This window comes from Lynx canadensis, chromosome C1 (assembly GCF_007474595.2).
Source record: "Lynx canadensis isolate LIC74 chromosome C1, mLynCan4.pri.v2, whole genome shotgun sequence".
Lineage (NCBI taxonomy): Eukaryota > Metazoa > Chordata > Mammalia > Carnivora > Felidae > Lynx > Lynx canadensis.
The window spans coordinates 78,259,280-78,280,548 of NC_044310.1; the positions used below are offsets into that span (position 1 = coordinate 78,259,280).

Sequence of the window (21,269 nt, forward strand, 5' to 3'; positions counted from 1 at the left end):
AAGTATTAGTACATGCTACAACATGGATGTACCTTGAAAATATGATGCTAAGTGAAAGAAGTCACAAAAGGAAACATATTGTATAATTCAATTTATATTAAATATCTAGACTTCATAAAGTAGATTAGTTGTTGCTGAGAAGTGGAGTGGAAGTGAGAAGAGTAAGAAGCGATGGCCAGTGATTGCTAATGGATACGTGTTTTCCTGTGGTGATAGCTATACAACTCTCAATATGTGAAAAAACACTGCATGGTACACTTTAAAGTAGTGAACTGCATGTATATGAATTATAGCTCAAAAAAAAGTGTTATATAGAAAAACACGTAAAATATATCAATGGCAATAAAAATCAGAAGAGAGGTTTCAAGGGGGTGAGGTTGCTAGAAAAGGGCACAAGAAAATTTCTGGGATGATAGGAATTTTCTAACACGATAGAAATCATCCATGTGTTTAATGGGCATGTGGGTAATACACAATCAAATTTGTCAAAACAAACTATACTTAAAAACTGAGCATTTCTCTGCAAATTATACACCAACTTTATAACAATTTATAGAAAATATTGTCTATGGTTAATGACACTAGGAGCAGTGACAATTAGGTGAGAAACTACTGCTTTTTATTATCGAAAGCCCTTTATAACCTTTTAATACAATGACTTGACTTTAGAAAGAACTGTTTTTGCTATATTAAATGCATCTATTCTGTAAAGAAAGGAAAAGATAAACATCATCTCATTTTTTTCTTTTCAAATTTGTTGAGCACTCTAACAAATTTTAGAATTTTCTAAAGAGAAACTTGAGAATTTTTTCCAATGTCATAGGCATAAAGAAGTCCTTTTGTCAAAGAGTTGAAGCATTTTCAAGAAGTATTACTTGAAATGATATTATCAAGCCTCTCCCCATTTGACTACTAAGTCATGGCATGCAGGTAAACAATTTACAAATTCATTAAGAAAACATAGACTTTATAGAATGTGTAGTTAGAATCAGGTATTTTTACTCCTCTTTGCTAAATACAGTGATGAAACAACTCAGGAAGACTCTTAAACAGCAAGATAATTAAAACATTCTGACATGGTAACAGAGGGAGCATACTACCTTGAAAATGTCAATTTCCAAAGACTTGCGGCTAGCAACTGGGAAAATGGTAAGCGTTACTCATAGGTCTGTGGACTACTGAAAAGTCTATTCAAAACTTACTTATTTCCCTCTGTCCAGAGCACATGGGTTCACTGCCTTGGACGGATTTATTGCAAGAACAGAAACTACCTTCCCATCCCATCATAATTTCCTTATGACTAACTAGTAAGAAGAAATTTATCAGATTCAAGGAAAAGAATACTGGCCCAGTAGGAATACTGTATACTACAATCAAGGGCATTCCTCACAGATTTGTGTGGCTTCCTGGCCATTTTAAACTGCCACTGCTATACAATAATTCACAAGCCCAAATGTATTCATCCTCCCAGAATGCTGCCAGACTAAAACGTCTCTACTGGATCTCTACTGACTGGACAATACATAATCTTCAGTCTCCTAAGTAAGCAACTCCAAGTTTTTGTAAGAGTTCTACCTCTAAGAACAGCATTTGCTATAACCCCACATTATCTGAGATGGGGTGCTAAAGCTAATTTTCAGTTGGACTTCAAGTAGCATTAAGGATGGAGAAAATGTAGGTGTGGCAGCTTCCAGAAGCTTAGAAGACTTGGCAGAGAAAAGGTATTCTCAGCTCTCTAAAGGACAGAAGCAGCAACTAAACAGAGAGCTGACAACAAGGGGAATATGCCAACACAGGGAATAGTGTGAGTTTTATTTTATTAGGAGATTACCTTTACCATATCTTAACAACTAAGAACTGAACCTTATCCTCACCAAGAGGTCACCGATCTAAGGAAAACAGCAGAACGTGTGTTTTATGATGGGCATGTAAGAAAAAAAGAGTAGCGTGGAGCAGTGCACACTTGATAAACATCAAAGAAAAAGCCTCTCTTGCTACAATACCATGACTGAAAAATACAAAGAAGGTAAAGGAAAACAATGGGTTATCTTTTAGGTGTCTAGAGTATGAAGTACTTGGGGGACATCAATGTAGATAAGCATCTTGTAACTAAAAAGACAAGTCTGAAGCTTAGAACTTATCAGGTAGGCATCTTAACATCTCTGAAAACAGTATATTAAGATATTTGAGAGACAGCACATTCACACAACTTTTATTTCACTATATTGCTATAATTGCTCTACTGTATTATTAGGTATTGTTGCTAATCTCTTACTGTGCCAAATTTATAAATTAAACTTTATCATGCGTACATACGTATAGAAAAAAAAAACAGTATACATAGAGTTTGGTACTATCCACGATTTCAGACACCCACTGGGGGTCTTAAAAGGTATTCCACACCGGTAATGGGAAATACTGTATTAGCAAAGAATTGATAGTAAACTTTTTAAATATCCTACTGTACTCAGCATAATGCTTTCCTATGGATACCAAAACAGCAACAAGTCATCATGCCGTTTGGAAATGTGTAAACTGCTAAGATAATTTACAAAGAGCTAAAGAAAGATCTAAGAAAAGCTAAGGTAAAAAAAATTGCCATATAAGAAAAACATTTGGAAAGCTAAATACTCTGGCACTTACTGCAGAGGGATCAACTTTCCAAACATGGGGTTCAAATATCTCTTGTAACGTTACATCAAAGGAACAAGATATGAATGAATGTACTGGGGTAAAGACAGCAACCAGCAAGCTAAACGAAAAGCAAATGAGTAGCAACAAAATACATGCCTGACTCACAGAGTAGTCACAACCATTCACATCAACACCATCAAGTACAAATTCAAGTCTCAGAGCAACAACAACAACAACAACAAAGGGAGAATTAAGAAAAAACACAAAGAATTAACACAAGAAGCAATTCAGAGACAATTCTTAGTGGGGTGCCTAAATAATAGGAATCTCTCCAGTTCTGAAAGCAAGCAGTTTTTTTTCTTTTGTTTAAGATGAGGTCTCAGAGAAGGTGAACACGAGACTTCCAGCTCCCTTCCAAACATTCTGACCAGAAACTGATGGTTTGAGGATTAGTTTTACACAGACATTGGGACAGACAGGCATAGCATACTCAACTTCTTAGACTTCTTAATTTAAAGATACGATATAGGGGCACCTGGGTGGCTCAGTCAGTTAAGCATCAGCTTAACTTCAGCTCAGGCCATGATCTTGCATTCGTGAGTTCGAGCCCCATGTCAGACTCTGTACTGACAGCTCAGAGCCTAGAGCCTGATTCAGATTCTGGGTCTCCCTCTCTCTCTGACCCTCCCTTGCTCTGACTCTCTCTCTCTCTCTCTCTCTCTCAAAAATAAACATTAAAAAAAATTTTAACTAAACAATAATAAAGACACGATGTACAGCTAAGCTAGTTACAACAGAAAAAGGAGTTCAATAAATTCTTTTAATTACATCATCAAATTCCTCAGGAAATCAGACAATTGATTTAAAAAATTTTTAAAAACCTTCAATGAAAAGAAGAAGAATAGAGTTTGTGTGACGATCTTAAAAGCCTCGCCTATGATTTAAAATTCATGAATTTTTAACACAGAGACTTAAAAATATATGTTTTGCTCAGCTTTTTACTTCCTTAATATTCAGGGTTGCACTATAGAGAGTATCCTCAGGTAAACAAAGTAATGCTTTAGTAGTAAAACTATAAACTCACAATGAAAGTTATGTTAGATCATCTAGATCATCACTGTCCAACAGAAATATAATGCAAGCCCCTTATATCATTTTAAATGTTATAGTAGCCACATGTACAGTAAAAGAAATAAGTACAATTAACTTTAATAATGTTACCAAATACAGTCAAAATATCATTTTAGCATGTAATCAAAATTTTAATTAATGAGATATTCTTTTTTTCAAATCAGCCATTCAAAACCTATGTACATTCCACTTTTATAGCACATAAGAATTCAGACCAGCCACATTTCAGGTGCTCAAGTGCCACATATGGCTTGTGGCCACCTTACTGGATGGTAGAACTTTAGATGTTGGTAAGATAAAGATATATTACAGTTTCAAAGATTCCTGCTTACTTTACTTAAAAATACATAAAATACACTTAATTTAGTTTATATTTTTTTCAACTTTTTTTTTTTTTTTTTTTTTAATTTTTGGGACAGAGAGAGACAGAGCATGAACGGGGGAGAGGCAGAGAGAGAGGGAGACACAGAATTGGAAACAGGCTCCAGGCTCTGAGCCATCAGCCCAGAGCCCAACGCGGGGCTCGAACTCACGGACCGCGAGATCGTGACCTGGCTGAAGTCGGACGCATAACCGACTGCGCCACCCAGGCGCCCCAACACTTAATTTAGTTTAAAAGAACCCTACCCATATTTCCTCATTCTCATATCTCACTTCCAAAACTCTATCAAAAAGCAAATTTTGATTCCAAATATAATGTAAAAAGAAATGAACATGGCTGCAACGCCAAACTTTTAAACCACACAAATAATGGCCTATTAAAAATTGAAATTAGCAACATTCCCCTCCTTAATTAAAATGTATTGCTATTACACTTGAACCTTACCTTCCTAAATTCATCTCTGCCAAAGCCTTCATGTTTTCAAAATGAAAAAGAAAAACACATTTAACACACAGGAAAAAAACAGCTGTCCCATTTCAACTTTAAGGCTATCAATTATTAACTTTCATCAAACAGATCTTTGATATTATATTGAACCATTTCTTCACATCTTTCTGGGGTTGCCACATGTACTGATTTTTAAAAGTCATCATTGCAGTAAAATTATGGGAAAGAAAAAAACAGTTTATAAAATTTGTTATTTTCAATTTTAATTTTCTAAAATATTGCCATTTTTATACTTTCTGAATTAAAGTGAGTTAAGTAACAGGAGTAGCATGAGTCTATATTTGGAGAAGAAAAAACTCTTGAACAAAAGCACATCCCTTGCTACAAAAAGTAACTGTGTCTTGTAACTGTGTCTCGTAATTTTTACTTGAATTATGTACTTTGCATATCTATATTATAAACCACAGAAATGGTCAGAGAAAATTTAAGTTATTATTCTTTAAATTTTTTCCTCGGATATAAGAGGTTGGCAGGGTAGTAGGCAGAACAGGGGGAAGAGAGCTAGACCTAGTGTTTACCATTTTATTTTTTATTAGAGTCAGAGATGTGTTTTTCCACCAGGATTGTTCTAAGGTAAAACAATGTGTCACTAGATTCAACCATTCTACAAATAAATCCTTCCCATGGATTCTGGGTTTTAATGAAGGAAAGGAAAGAAAAACTCAAAATGTGAACTCAAAAAGAGCACAGATTTTGGGGAGCCTGGGTGGCTCAGTCAGCAGGGTGTCTGACTTCCACTGAGGTCATGATCTTTCACCTTATGAGTTCGAGCCCCGCGTCAGGCTCTGTGTTGCCACTCAGAGCCTGGAGCCTGCTTTGCATTCTGTGTCCCCCTCTCTCTCTCTGCCCCTCCCCCACTCAAACTCTGTCTCTCAAAAATAAACATTAAAAAAAAAAAAGAGTACAGATTTTGAGTAATCCATACAAGAACAAGAATGACAACCTTCTGCTCCTTTAACTTCAAATTCTGATTTGTCAAAACCTCTTTTCTGAACGTTTTTAAATAACTCTAGTAATTATTCTTTAGATATTAACATATACACAGGGCACATCTGGTATTCCTGAATAAACTGTGAATTACTTGGAGAAAAGTTCATCTATATCCATAACTTACAATAATTCCTACTATAGTGCTCTGTATGTATTAGTAGTACAGTAATTACTGATCACAACCATAAAAATAAATTCAACTTTGGTCACTTACAAACTCAGCACCAAAAGCTATCTTTTGTGTGCACTATTTTTCCATTAAAGAACCAATTCATTTTTTTATTAATATTTATATTTTAGTTAACATACACTACAATATTGGTTTCAGAAGCAGATTCAGTGTTTCATCATTTACATACATCATCCTGTGCTCAATACAAGTGCCCTTTTTTTCTTTTTAATGTTTATCTTTGAGAGAGCGTGAGCGGGAAGGAACAGAGAGAAAGGGAGACAGAGAATGTGAAGCAGGCTCTGCATTGCCAACACAAAGCCCAACTTCGAAACCATGAACCATGAGATCATAACCTGAGCTGAAGCTGGACACTCAATGGATTGGGCAACCGAAAAAAACTGTCAACAAGTTTCCAAATTTGAAGAAAACTATAAATGTACAAGAAGTTCCACAAAACCCAAATACAAGAAACATGAAAAAAAGTACAATCAGGCAGCTCTAAATCAAATGGCTTAGATCAGGAATAAAGAAAAAAATCTTAAAAAGAGGAAAAAAACCACACTATATATACAGGAACAAAGATAAGGAATGGATCAGATTTCCTAATGAAAACAATGCAAGACAGAAGTCAATGAAACATCACCGAAGCACTGTGGGGGCTGGGGGTGGGGGAACTGTCAACCTATATGCAAAGAAAACATCCTTACAAATCAAAGGCAAAATGAAGACTCAAACATACAAGAGCAGCCCCACCCTTCATGAATTATTATTAAACGAAGTCCTTCAGACAGAAAAAGTATATCAGGTGGAAATCTAGAGTTAAAGAATGAAAGAGCTCCAGAGATGGAAACTATGTAAATATATGAGATATTTTATTATTTTAATTTCTTTAAAACATAATTGTTGAAGCAAAAATATTAATACAGAATGAGGGTTACAACATATATAATAGGAAGACACAGGACAAAACTAGCATAAAGGACTGGAGAGGAGATATGGAACTGTACTATTCTTTTTTTTTTTTTTTAAATGTTTATTTATTTTTGAGACAGAGAGAGACAGAGTATAGTAGGGGAGGGGCAGAGAGAGAGAGAGGGAAACACAGAATCCAAAGCAGGCGCAGGCTCTGAGCTGTCAGCACAGAGCCCGATGCAGGGCTCAGACTCACCAACTGTGAGATCATGACCTGAGCCAAAGTATACGCTTAACTGACTGAGCCACCTAAGTGCCCCTGTACTATTCTAAGTTCTTACACCACATCTGAAATAGTATGAGATCCCTTGAAGGCAGACAGAGATAAATTAGAGATTTCTACTATGAACCTTAAAGCAACCAGTAAAATAACAAAACATATTTATAGCTGATAAATCAACAAAGAAAATAAACACTAAAAAAATTCCATTAAATAAAAGTAAGCAGAAAAATAAAAAGGAAACAACAATATAAAACAAAATGACAAGGGTGCCTGGGTGGTTCAGTCAGTTAAGCATCTGACTCTTGATTTTGGTGCTGGTCATGACCTCACAGTCATGAGACCAAGCCCCATGGAGCCCACTTAAGATTCTCTCTCCCTCTGCCTCCCTTGCACACTCTCTCTCAAAAAACAATAATAATAATAATAATAATAATAATAATAATTTTAAAAATAAAACAAAAGATTTAAACATAAGCATATCAATAATCACATTAAATATAAATGATCTATTTTCCTGAAAACCTAGAAAACACTGTTTTCTAGTCACAAAAGACTACCTACTTTATGATTCCATAATGAAGTGTCCAAGAGTAGGCAAACCCACAGAGATAGAAAGCAGATTAGTGATTACCAGTGGCTGGAAGAAAGGTAAAAAAGGGAGACTAATCAGTAGAGAGTTTCTTCGCGGGGGGGGGGGGGGGGGGAAATAAAATGTTCTGAAATTGAATAATAGTGGGGCGCCTGGGTGGCGCAGTCGGTTGAGCGTCCGACTTCAGCCAGGTCACGATCTCGCGGTCCGTGAGTTTGAGCCCCGCGTCAGGCTCTGGGCTGATGGCTCAGAGCCTGGAGCCTGTTTCCGATTCTGTGTCTCCCTCTCTCTCTGCCCCTCCCCCGTTCATGCTCTGTCTCTCTCTGTCCCAAAAATAAATAAACGTTGAAAAAAAAATTAAAAAAAAAAAAAAGAATAATAGTAATAGATGCACAACTTTGTAAATATACCAAAATCACTATATCATATGCTTTCAAAGGGTGGATTTTACAGTGTGTGAACAAATTAAAGATACAATAAAAATACAGTGAAAACAAAGGAAAAAAGCAAAAGAAATATTAACAGCAGCATACATATTTTCTTGGATCTAGCCCTGCAAGAAGACTGTAATTCTCACTTCACTCCAAAAGGTTTGGATACATGATTTGCTTTGGCCAATAAAATCTAGATAGAAGTTACATCTACAACTCCCTAACAGACTAAGGTATTTCCACTCTATCTCTTTTGCATCTGCCACAGGTCTGGTTTATCCTGGATAAGGGGTGGTCATTAGTCCTGGAATAAGGAAGTATGGAACAAAGATGTACTCAACTTGCAGCTTAAAATGAATATGAAATGTGAGGAAGAAATAAAACTTTGTTTTTGTAATTTTTAAAAAAGTAAATGGTAAATATTATAAGGCAAAGATCATTCATGTGTATTTTTAAAAGATATAAATATATGTTGCCTAGCTGAGGAACTTTAAAGGCTGGAAAATGTATAATATTTTAACACTATTCAAAAGAAAGTTACAATGACTATGTAGATTTCTAAGCAAACAGTATTACCAAAGATAAAGAAAGGGTTTCACAAGAGGGCATAACAAACCTAAATGCTTAAATACTTAATAAGTACAACTTCAAGATACATGAAACAAAAACTGAAATAATTTAAAGAGAAACAGACAAATCCACAATTATAGTTGGGATTTTCCATACTCTTCTGTCCATATCCGATATCAAAAGTAAACAGAAAACCAGAAAAGAAATAGTAGACTTAAACATTATCAATCCATTTTAATCAACTAATGTTTATAGAATACTCTACCGAACAGGTTAATATACCCTCTTCTCAAGTTCACATAAAATGTTTACCAAAATAATATTCAAGATCATAAAAGAATTCTCAATAAATTTAAATGGCTGTTGCTAAAACAGGGCTTAAAAATATACAGCACCAAACAAATACTAGAAAAGAAGAAAGATCACAAAGACATTACATATAAATGTAAAAAAAATCGTAAGACAACTACAGATCAATATTTACCCTGAACAAAGATGCAAAAATTCCAAATACAATTTTAGCAGATCAAATCCAACAATATTTTGTAAAGACAATTTATCACAACCAAGTGGGATTATCTCAGGAATGCAAAGTTGGTTTAACACTCAAAAATTAATGTAATTCACCATATCAGACTATAAAAGGAACACTACATGATCATTTCAGTAAATGGAGAAAAAGCATTTGACAAAATCCAAAATCTATTTCTTTTAAACTCTAAGCAAATCAGGAAGATAAAGAAACTTCCTCAATCTGATAAAAGTCATCTACAAAAGCCTACAGTTAACATATTTAATATTTCATCCCTAAGATCAGGAAAACAAAATGTACGTTCACCACTTACATTCAAATTTGTACTCAAGGCACTGGCCAGTTGTAATAAGGCAAGAAAAAGAAATAAAGGCATCCAGATTGGAAAGAAGAAGTGAAAGTGCTTTAATCAGAGTTAACATCCTCATTCACATTACAAAATCTAATGTAATCTAAAAAAATAAAAACAACAAAACCTACCAGAACAACAAGTTTAGCAATGCAGTAGGATATATAAGGCAATACAGTTCAATCAAAGCCTCAGTAAGTGTTTTTGTGGAAATTAACAATTTGTTTTAAAATTCATATGGGAATCCTGAGAAACTTAACAGAAACCCATGGGGGAGGGGAAGGAAGAAAAAAAAAAAAAGGAGGTTAGAGTGGGAGAGAGCCAAAGCATAAGAGACTCTTAAAAACTGAGAACAAACTGAGGGTTGATGGGGGGTGGGAGGGAGGGGAGGGTGGGTGATGGGTATTGAGGAGGGCACCTTTTGGGATGAGCACTGGGTGTTGTATGGAAACCAACTGACAATAAATTTCATATATTGAAAAAAAAAAAAAGAAATGTTCCAAATTAGGTATTTTAGGAAAGGTATAGGTTATTTTTTCAAAATATTCTTCCCGGTTTTAAAAAAAAAAAATCTTTTGCATTAAAAAAATTAATTAATTAATAAAATAAAATAAAATTCATATGGGAATGTTAAGTTCCAAAAATAGTCAAAATGGAGAACTAAGTTGGAAGATTAACACTATCTCATTTTAAGATGTATTATAAAGTTACAGTAATCAAAACTGTACTGTATTGGCATTAAGACAGAAAACACACCAATGGAACAACTAATTTTTGACATAAGTGCAAAAATATTTAAGTCAAGAAAGGGTAGCCTTTTCAACAAATGGTACAGGAACAATTAAATATGCATATTCAAAAAATGAATTTTGATCTATACTTTGCTCCATATACAAAACTAACTCCAAACTGATGAGATCTAGGGGTGCCAGGGTGGCTCAGTCAGTTGAGACTCCTGATTTAGGCTCAGATCATGATCTCACGGTTCGTGAGCTCCAGCCCCACATCAGGCTCTATGCTCACAATGCAGAGCCTGCTTGGGATTCTCTCTCTCTCGCCCTCTCTCTCTCTCTGTCCCCTCCCACTCATGCTGTCTCTCTCTCTCTAAAAATAAACTTAGGGGCACCTGAGTGGCTCAGTCGGCTGAGCATCCAACTTCAGCTCAGGTCATGATCTCGCGGTTTGTGAGTTCGAGCCCCACGTCGGGCTCTGTGCTGACAGCTCAGAGCCTGGAGCCTGCTTCGGAATCTGGGTCTCCCTCTCTCTCTGCCCCTCCCCTGCTCATGCTCTGTCTCTCTCTGTCTCAAAAATAAATAAAACATCTAAAAATAAACTTAAAAAAACAAAAAAACACCGCTTTAAAAAAAAAAAGGATCAGACCTAAACAAAACTTTATAAAAAAACTTCTGTAAAAAAATACAGGCATCAAGCTATGTGACCTTGAGTCATCAAAAGGACAATCCATAAAAGAACAATTTCAAACTGGACAATCAAAATTTACAACTTCATCAAAATTTACAACAAAAATACTGTTAAGAGAATGATAAGCCACAGACTAGGAAAAAATATTTCAAAACATATTATGTGAAAAGAATTCATATTCCAAATGTTCAAGGAACTCTTAAAATACAATAATAAGAAAGCAAACAACCTAATTTTAACAGGCAAAAAATTCAAACAGACATTTTATCAAAGAAGATACATCAATGGCAAATAAGCACATAAAAAGATGCTCAACACCATTAGGAAATGCAGATTAAAACTACAAGATACCAGGGGCCTAGGTGGCTTAGTCAGTTGAGCGTCCAACTTTGATTTCAGCTTGGGTCATGATGTCAATGGTTCATGGGTTCGAGCCCTGTGTCAGCCTCTGTGCTGAGAAGGGATTCTCTGCCTCTCTCTCTCTCTGCCCCTCCCCTGCAAGTGCTGTCTCGGTCTCTCTCAAAAATAAACTTCAAAACAACACAAAAAAACTACAAGATACCAGTATATGTTAGCTAAAATTAAAGACTATACCAAGTATTGGCAAGGATGTAGAGGAACTGAAATTTTCATATACTGTTGGTGGGAATGTGAAAAAAGTATAGGCCCTTTGGAAATAGTTTGGCAGTTAAATGTTCACCTATCATATAAACCAGCCATTCCAATTCTAGGTATTTGCTCAGGAAAAATGAAGCATTCGTCTATCTGTACAAAGGTTTGCATACAAATATTTACAACATTTCATAATAAAGAGTGAATAAACTAGCATATATCCATACTATACAATACCACTAAGCAAGTAAAAAAATGAACTATTCACACACACTACAACATGGATGAATCTCAAAATAACCATGCTGAGTAAAATACACCAATAAAAAAAGTGCATACTCTATTATTCTATTTCCATAAAATTCTAGAAAATGCAAACTAATCTACGTAACTGTAAGAGATCAATGGCTGCCTGGGGATGCAAAGGAGAATAATGAATATGTTTGTTTTCTTGCCTTTGGTGATTATTTCACAGATATATACATATGTCAAAACCAATCAAACTGCACACAAATATGTGTAGTTTATATGTCAATTATATATGAAAAAAAAGCTGTTAGAAGTTATGTTCTTACTCTTAAAGCCAATGGTAGTATACATCTTGACTGAACACAAAAGGGGGCTCTTCCAATGATTCTTTTGTATCTGAAGCCCAAAATAGATTCTGATAATAATATAGTGAAGGGACACACAGGGTCCAGAGTATACATTGCTAACAAATGACTATTCTATTTCATGCCCATTAAGAGAAAAAGATACTGCCTTCTATGAAAAAACTGAATGAAGAGATTTCCTACTCTAAACCATAAATCAACCATCCACCCTAAATTAAATTACTTTACAAATTAACCAAAGGGGCTACTTATAGAGTTTAAATCAAAGATGGCAGTTTTGGGGCACCTGGATGGTTCAGTTGGTTAAGCATCCAACTGTTGATCTTGGCTCAGGTCATGATTTCACAGTTCGAGAGTTCGAGCCCCGTGCTGGGCTCTATGCTGACAGCATGAGCTTGTTTGGGATATGGTCTCTTCCTCTTTTTGTTCCTTCCCTGCTTACACACACACACACACACACACACACACACACACTCTCTCTCTCTCTCTCTCTTTCTCTCTCTCTCTCTCTCAAAATAAACTTTAAAAAAATAAAAATGGTAGTCTTATTTGCCTTAACAAAATTCTAAAATTCAGTAACAATTTAGGGAATTTGCTATATTAACAAAAAACATCTCTAAAGCTATCTGAGCCAGGAGGAAATTTTAATACAACTTTAGTTTTAAGACCAACTCCTCCAAAAAAGACGTGAATACTTTTGTTAAGTAATTTTGACAAACAAGGAGCCGAAGACTAGAAAATAAACATTCTAAAAAAAGTAAATTTTGATTATGGCATATATACATAAATGAATGGCTGAGTTCACATAACTGCAGAGAGAGAAAAGCCAAGCAACCTCACTCACCTATTTTGTTCCTCCAGTTTAGCCAGGAGTTCTAAGTCGTCTGGACTCAACTGTGAAGGGGAAGATGGTGAAAGGGCTGGCGTGGATAGTGTGGTAGATGAGGATGTAGTGTGTAATGAGGCAGATGGACTTGCCACCTGACTGGCCATCTGACTGACTGTATGTGATACTGTGTTCTTCACCCATGAGAGAGTAGAACTCAGCTTTTCTGCAACCTTGTCTGTCGCCACCTACAAATAAAAATTAAAGTTGAAAATATTTTAGTTTTACTACATTTATTACCAAGAACTTGGTAACCCTGTTAAGTTTTACTTAATAACCACCATCACAATATTTTCTTTGAGGTGATAAAGGTAAAACCTACTTTACCAACGATTAGCCTAACATTAGCTTTTGGGAAATATTTATTTCAATTCTGCAATGTGAACAAACTAGAACTGTGTTTTCCAAACTACAGGTTGAAACTCATCAGGGAGTAATATAATCTACATGAGAAATAAAACCAGCATTTTTGAAAAATGAGAAAGAACAGGGGCACCTGGGTGGCTCAGTCAGTTAAACATCTGACTGTTGATTTCAGCTCAGGTCACGATCTTGTAGTTGTGAGATCAAGCCCCGTGTCAGGTTCTGTGCTGGGTGTGGAGCCTGTCTAAGATTCTCTCACCCCTTCCCTCTGCCAATACCCTGCTAATGTGCAAGCGCTCTCTCTCTTACAAAAAAAAAAAAAAAAAAAAGGAAAATAACAAAAAATATCAGTGTCAATATATACTGTCTTATGAAATTGTTTCAGTTACATGTGTGTATTAAAACTACATACTACATGTAGATATAATTCATGAGTGTACTGAGTTGGGATATAAAACGTATTCTGTAGGGACACCTGGGTGGCTCAACTGGTTGAGCGTTTCACTCTTGATTTCAGCTCAGGTCATGATCCCCAGGTCGTGGGATCGAGCCTTGCACAGGGCTCCACACTGAGCCTGCAGCCTATTTGAGATTCTCTGCTCTCTCCCTCTGCTGCCCCCCCACCCCAATTAAAAAAAAAAATGTATTCTGTAGTCAAAATCATTTGAAAGCCAAGGATTAAAATATGTCCATTTGGTGATAAGGATAGGAGAATGCTGTAACATTACTAATAATTCAATAAAAACTGGGTTTGCTTAGCATAAGACATAATGAGACTCATGACATCTGTCTTCAAACAACAACAGAGTATTTTTAAAAAAGAGAGACTTTTTCTAGAGAACAAAATTATGATAAATGGTTGAGTTAGCAGAGTGGGAAAGATGCAAGACACAATTTTCACATAGTTGGAACTACTCAGAAATAAAATGGCATGCCTAGAAAGAGGAGACATTCCCATCACTGGCTAAAATAAAGCAGTAGTTATTAACAGCCAAACATCACAAGTTTAAGATAACTTTCTAAGTAAGCAACCAGAACTTAAAAAGCCCTTAAGATCTCAATCTCTCTTTACCCAAAGGATACAAAAATGCTGATTCGAAGGGGCACACAGACCCCAATGTTTATAGCAGCACTATCAACAACAGCCAAAGCATGGAAAGAGTCCAAATGTCCATTGACTGATGAATGGATAAAGAAGATGAGTTATATAGAGAGAGAGTGGAATATTTCTTGATGATCAAAAAGAATGAAATACTGGGACAGGCAGCCGCCGCGATGGACGTGTTCCTCATGATCAGTTGCCACAAGACCACCATCTTCATGGACGCCAAGGAGTCGAGTACCATGTTTGAGCTGAAGCGCACCATCGAGGGCATCCTCAAGCAGCCGCCCGGTGAGCAGCAGCTGTACAAGGATGACCAACTTCTGGATGATGGCAAGACCCTGGGAGAGTGCGGCTTCACCAGTCAGACGGCAGGGCCACAGGCCCCAGCCACCGTGGGGCTGGCCTTCCGGGCAAATGAAGCTTTCAAGGCCCTGCGCGTGGAGCCCTTCTCCAGTCCACCCGAGCTGCCCGATGTAACGAAGCCACAGGACTCAGGAAGCAGCGCCAACAAACAAGTGGTGCAGTGAGAAGGCCCCAGGCCCATCCCCAGTGCCCCCCCACCAATAAAAGAGATTTGGGTGTCAAAAAAAAAATGAATGAAATATTGTCATTTGCAACAATGTGGATGGAACTAGAATGTATTATGCTAAGTGAAATAAGTCAGAGAAAGACAAATAGCACATGATTTCATTCATATGTGGAATTTAAGAAACATAACTGATGAACATAGGGTAAGGGAAGGAAAAATAAGATAAAAACAGAGAAGGAAGCTAACCAGAAGAGACTCTTAAATACAGAGAACTGACAGTTGCTAGAAGGGTACTGGGTAGGTGATAGGTATTAAAGAGAGCACTTGTTGGGATGAGCACTGGGTATTATTGTAAATCATGAATCACTAAATTCTACTCCTGAAACCATTATTACACTATATGTTAACTAACTTGGATTTAAATAAAATTAAAAAAAAAGAAATAGCAAGTGTTGGCAAGGATGTGGAGGGAAAAGAACCCTTGTATGCGGCTGGCAGAAACGTAAATCAGTGCAGCCACTGTGGAAAGCACTCTGGAGGTTCCTCAAAAAATTAAAAACAGAAACACCAAATGATGCAGAATCCCACTTCTAGGTACGTAACCAAAGAAAATTAAAACAGGAGGGGCGCCTGGGTGGCTCAGTCGGTTAAGCATCTGACTTCAGCTCAGGTCATGATTTCACCACTCGTGAGTTCAAGCCCTGCATCGGGCTCTATACTGACAGCTCAGAGCCTGGAGCCTGCTTCAGATTCTGTGTCTCCCTCCCTATCTGCCCCTCTCCCACTCATACTCTGTCTCTTTCTCTCACAAATAAGTAAACATTAAAAAAAATATACTTAAAAAAATTAAAATATTTAGAAAATTAAAATGGGATAAAAATATAGATGTAAAAAAACTACCTCTGATATTCAGTGCATTACACATATGTCCACATATTCATAAATCATGCCCAACTCCTAAGCAGATTCAGCTGCAAAATAAAATACATAAATAATATTCAAACATGCCATTACTTCACTAATGAAAAAAAATGTAGGGGCGCCTGGGTGGCGCAGTCGGTTAAGCGTCCGACTTCAGCCAGGTCACGATCTAGCGGTCCGTGAGTTCGAGCCCCGCGTCGGGCTCTGGGCTGATGGCTCGGAGCCTGGAGCCTGTTTCCGATTCTGTGTCTCCCTCTCTCTCTGCCCCTCCCCCGTTCATGCTCTGTCTCTCTCTGTCCCAAAAATAAATAAACGTTGAAAAAAAAAAATTAAAAAAAAAAAAAAAAGAAAAAAAATGTAAATAAAAGCCATATTTGAAGACCTATGTAACACTAAACATTCTTAATGACGTGAGTTTACAAAATAAGGTGTAATAGGCTTTTTAAGGGACTGTATTTTCTAAAAACTATCATAAAAAGAACTGCTTGATTATGAAGTACTTAGACATATAAAAGCTAAAAAACTATGAAGTGCTTTTATGTGCTCTGACAAGATCTTAAATTTTATAACTAAATGGCTAAAGCACTGCCAATTATTTTCGGAATCAGCATATTCTCATCTAATCTTAGTTATATATAGCAATTCATACACACAGAAATTAAAACACCAAGACATAGGGGCACCTGGGTGGCTCAGTCGGTTGGCATCTGACTTTGGCTCAGGTCATGATCTCACAGTCTGTGAGTTCATGCCCTGCGTCGGGCTCTGGGCTGACAGCCCGGAGCCTGGAGCCTGCTTGAGATTCTGTGTCTACCTCTCTCTCTGCCCCTCCCCCATTCATGCTCTGTCTCTGTCTCAAAAATAAAAATAAACATTAAAAAAAAAAAAAAAAGACACCAAGACGTAAATTCTACCCAGATTATTTTAGCAAATACTATTCTCTTCATAGGTTGTCCAAGGGTTTTCTTACCAGAATACACAGATAACTCTCTTTCTACCCCTCTGCCCCCATTTCCTCCACCACAACCCAGCAGGAAAATTTGATGTAAGGAAAAGATAAAATGGAAAAGGGATTCTAAGGTCATAGTTAAGCAACTCAATATGACACTGGAACTTCTAAGACAAAGATTTGATTACAAGTGCTGAAAAGGGCCAAAGTTTTATTAACCTAAGAACACTTGTCTGGGAATGCAAGCTGGTGCAGCCACTCTGGAAAACAATATGGAGGTTCCTCAAAAAACTAAAAATAGAACTACCCTATGACCCAGCAATTGCACTACTAGGCATTTATCCAAGGGATACACATGTGCTGTCTCGAAGGGATACATGCACTCCCATTTTTATAGCAGCACTACCAACAATAGCCAAAGTATGGAAAGAGCCCAAATGTCCATCAATGGATGAATGGATAAAGAAGATGTGGTGTATATATATACAACGGAGTATTACTCGGCAATCAAAAAGAATGAAATCTTACCATTTGCTACTACGTGGATGGAACTGGAGGGTATTATGCTAAGTGAAATTAGTCAGAGAAAGACAAAAATCATATGACTTCACTCATATGAGGACTTCAAGAGACAAAACAGATGAACATAAGGGAAGGGAAACAAAAATAATATAAAAACAGGGAGGGAGACAAAACAAAAGAGACTTATAAATATATGGAGAACAAACTGAGGGTTACAGGAGGGGTTGTGGGAGGGAGGATGGGCTAAATGGGTAAGGGGCACTAAGGAATCTACTCCTGAAATCATTGTTTCACTATATGCTAACTAATTTGGATATAAGTTTTAAAAAATAAAAAATAAAATTAAAAAAAATAAAAATAAAATAATAATAGGGGGGAAAAAAGAATACTTGTTATTTTCAGTAACTCATTTTAGAACTTACTTCTCTTAGAAACAGTATTATAGAAGGGATAAGGGGACACTTTCTGTTGAGGGAAGAATCCCCAATAAAGACAAGAAGGATACAGTAGGGGACCCAAGGAAAAGAAGCACAGGGCAGATCATTTAGGTTTCCAGGCAAAAGAAGTCCTTGACAGTGCATGGACCAGTGCACAGCTTCTCAACCCAAAAAGCCAGACAGGAACCAAAGACTAATTTGCCAGTCTTCCTTTAAAAGGTCAGAGCCGTCCGTGGTAGGTAACAAGATAACCTACTATAATTTGCAATCCTACTGATTTTTTCTACATAAATACAACTACAAATTCAGTTGTAAAGATGGCACTAATTTGTATCTCTAAATCACAGTAATCAGAAAACCTGACGTAAAATTTACAGAAAAATGTTAACCTTTAATGATACTAACCATTAATTTCAAATATACTTACAACATTCAAAAATTAATACTTCACATTTTCATTATATAAAAGTTCTCTACCAGAGTTAATTGTAGAAAAGGCAAAAGATTCCTATTTTTTGCTTTCATTTATTAAAACACATAAATTTACCATACCCCTTCTGCATACTGTAGCAACAGGCTTCCATTTAAAAAGTTTGGAATAAAAATAAAAAATAAAAAAAATAAAAAATAAAAAAATAAAAAATAAAAAGTTTGTAATAACCAAGAGCACAATCCTGAAATCCTTTCAACCTTGCTGAAATTCAGCTAAAATGAGATTCAATCTAGAACTACTGAAGGCTCAACAACTCATCTTCAAATGTTAAATACTTAAATATAACTGGAGTATTTAATTGCAGTTGTACTTTGATAAAGTTTCATACTCATGGTTCCAGAAATTCCATAGGGCTCATTTTTCATATATCATCATGTTCTATTTTTCTTTCAACTCTACAGTACTTTTCTAAATCTCTACCCTACCACCTCTAAATCTCCTTCCCTCATCCTATGGTAAACTGAGGTCATGAACACATAATAAATCTGACAATGCCATTACATCACAAAGTTCCTGTCTACCTCATAGAGGAGTTAAGCACTTACTTTTAAATATGAACATACTTTGAAAAGGTTAAAACCATCATTATAAACGTTTAGTAATCAGGCACAAATGACCACATATTGTAGGATTCCATTTAGATAAAATGTCCAGAATAGGCAAATTCAGAGACATAAAGTATATCAGTGGCTTCAAGGGGCTAGGAGAATGACATAGGATTTATTTTTGGAAAGACAAAATGCTCTGGGATTCTACTGTGGTGATGGTTACACAACTGTGTGAATATACTAAATGCCACTGAACTGCACACTTTAAATGAGTGGATTTATAGTATGTGAATTATATCTCAGTTTTAAAAGGGCTTAGTAAATCTCAGAAAACTACATAACATATGATTCCAACCATACAAAAAAAGGCAAAATGATGGGGACAGTAAAAAGATCAGTAGTTGTTAAGGTTTGGGGAGGGATGAATAGGCAAAGAGCACAGAGGATTTTTAAGGTGGTAAAAATACTCTGTATAATACCATCATGATGGATATTTGTCATTACACACTTGATCAAATCCATACAATGCACAACACTAAGAGTGAACTCTAATGTAAACTACGGACTTTGGGTGATTATGATGTGTCAATGTAGGAACATGACACATAAACCACTCTGTTGGGGAAGGCTGATAAAGGGGGAAGCCAAGCGTGTTGGAGGGCAGAAAGTGTACGGGAAATCTCTGTACTTTCCACTCAATTTTGCTGTGAATCTAAAACTGTTCTTAAAGAAAAAGTAAAATCTTAATAATAAAGTTTAGTAGGAATCTTATAGATTACTACAATATTTGAATAGTATATCCCATGAAAAACAATCATGGTTCCTCTATTGCTCTGTATTTTATTAGAAGTTATAAGGATACTCTTGAGGAACCTGGGTGGCTGAGTCGGTGAAGTGTCTGACTGTGGCTCAGGTCATGATCTCGCAGTTCGTGGGTTCAAGTCTCGCGTGGGGTTCTGCGCTGGTGGTATGGAGCCTGCTTGGGATTTTCTCCCTCTCTGCCCCTCCCCTGCTTGTGCAAAATAAATAAATAAAAACGTAATTAAAAAAAAAAGTAATAAGGATACTCTTAACTGCCAGTAATTACTATTTTTATTTAATTTTTATTCCAGTATAGTTAACATAGTGTTATATTGGTTTTAGGCGTACAATATAGTGATTTAATAATTTTGTATGTTAGTGCTTATCAACATAAGTAGCTCTTAATCCTCTTTACCTATTTTACCCACACACCCCCACCCACCCCCACTCTGGTAACCCGGTTGTTCTTGAGCCTATTTTTTGTCTTCTTTTTTCCCCTTTCTTCATTTGTTTCTTAAATCCCACATGAATGAAATCATATGCTATTTGTCTTTCTCTGACTTATCTCACTTAGCATTATACTCTCTAGCTCCATCCATGTCACTGCAAATGGCAAGACTTCTTTTCATGGCTGAATAATATTCTAGTGTGTATACATATGTATATATGTGTGTACATATATGTATACATAAACATCTTTTTGTGTTTTCATATTCTTTGAACAAATACCCATTACTGGATCATATGGTAGTTCTACTTTTATTTTTTAATTTTTTTTAATGTTTATTTTTATTTTTGACAGAGAGCAGAGACATAGTACAAGCAGTGGAGGGGCAGGGAGAGAGGGAGACACAAAATCTGAAGAATGCTCCAGGCTTTGAGCTGTCAGCACAGAGCCCAACATGGGGCTCGACCCCACAAACTGTGAGATCATGACCTGAGACTAAGTCAGACACAACCAACTGAGCCACCCAGGTGCCCCTGTATTTTTATAAGGAAGCTCCATACTGTTTTCCACAGTGGCTGCACCAATTTGCATTCTCACCAACAGGGCAAAACGGTTCCTTTTTCTCCACATCCTGGCCAACACTTGTTTCTTGTGTTTTTAACTTTAGCCATTCTGACTTGTATGAGGTGCTATCTCATTGTAGTTTTGATCTGCATTTCTGTGATGAGTGACATTGAGAATCTTTCAATGTGTCTGTTGACCATATGTATGTCATTGGTGGAGAAATGTCTTCATGTCTTCTGCTTATTTTTAAATTGCATTTATTATTTGGGTGCTGAGTTGTGTAAGTTCTTTATGTATTTTGGACACTAACCTTTTGTCAGACATGTCATTTGCAAGTATTTTCTCCCATTCAGTAAGTTGCCTTTTAGTTTTGTTGATTGGTTCCTTTGCTGTGCAGAAGTTTTTACTTTTACATAATCCCAATAGCTTTTTTTTTTTTGCTTTTGTTTCTCTTACCTCAGGAGACATATCTAGAAAAATGTTGCTATGGCCAATGTCAGAGAAATTACTGCTTGTGCTCTCTTCAAGGATTTTAATGGTTTCAGGTTCACATTTAGATCTTTAATCCAATTT

General features: G+C 36.3%; 2 protein-coding genes across 4 annotated transcripts in view; one reads left to right on the plus strand and one right to left on the minus strand.

Annotated features, from left to right (window-relative positions):
* EVI5 (ecotropic viral integration site 5) overlaps positions 1 to 21,269 on the minus strand; it is a 237,856-nt gene that overhangs the window by 167,528 nt on the left and 49,059 nt on the right. For all 3 annotated transcript variants that reach the window (XM_030323539.1, XM_030323540.1, XM_032594340.1), the window contains exon 2: positions 12,975 to 13,204. In XM_030323539.1, the coding sequence (XP_030179399.1) occupies positions 12,975 to 13,123 (149 nt within the window). In that variant the 5' untranslated portion in view covers positions 13,124 to 13,204. The remainder of the gene's footprint in view (positions 1 to 12,974; positions 13,205 to 21,269) is intronic.
* Positions 14,640 to 15,011, plus strand: LOC115519664 (elongin-B-like). The gene has a single exon (XM_032594341.1). The coding sequence runs from the start codon at positions 14,655 to 14,657 to the stop codon at positions 15,009 to 15,011; it is 357 nt and encodes a 118-aa protein (XP_032450232.1). The 5' UTR covers positions 14,640 to 14,654.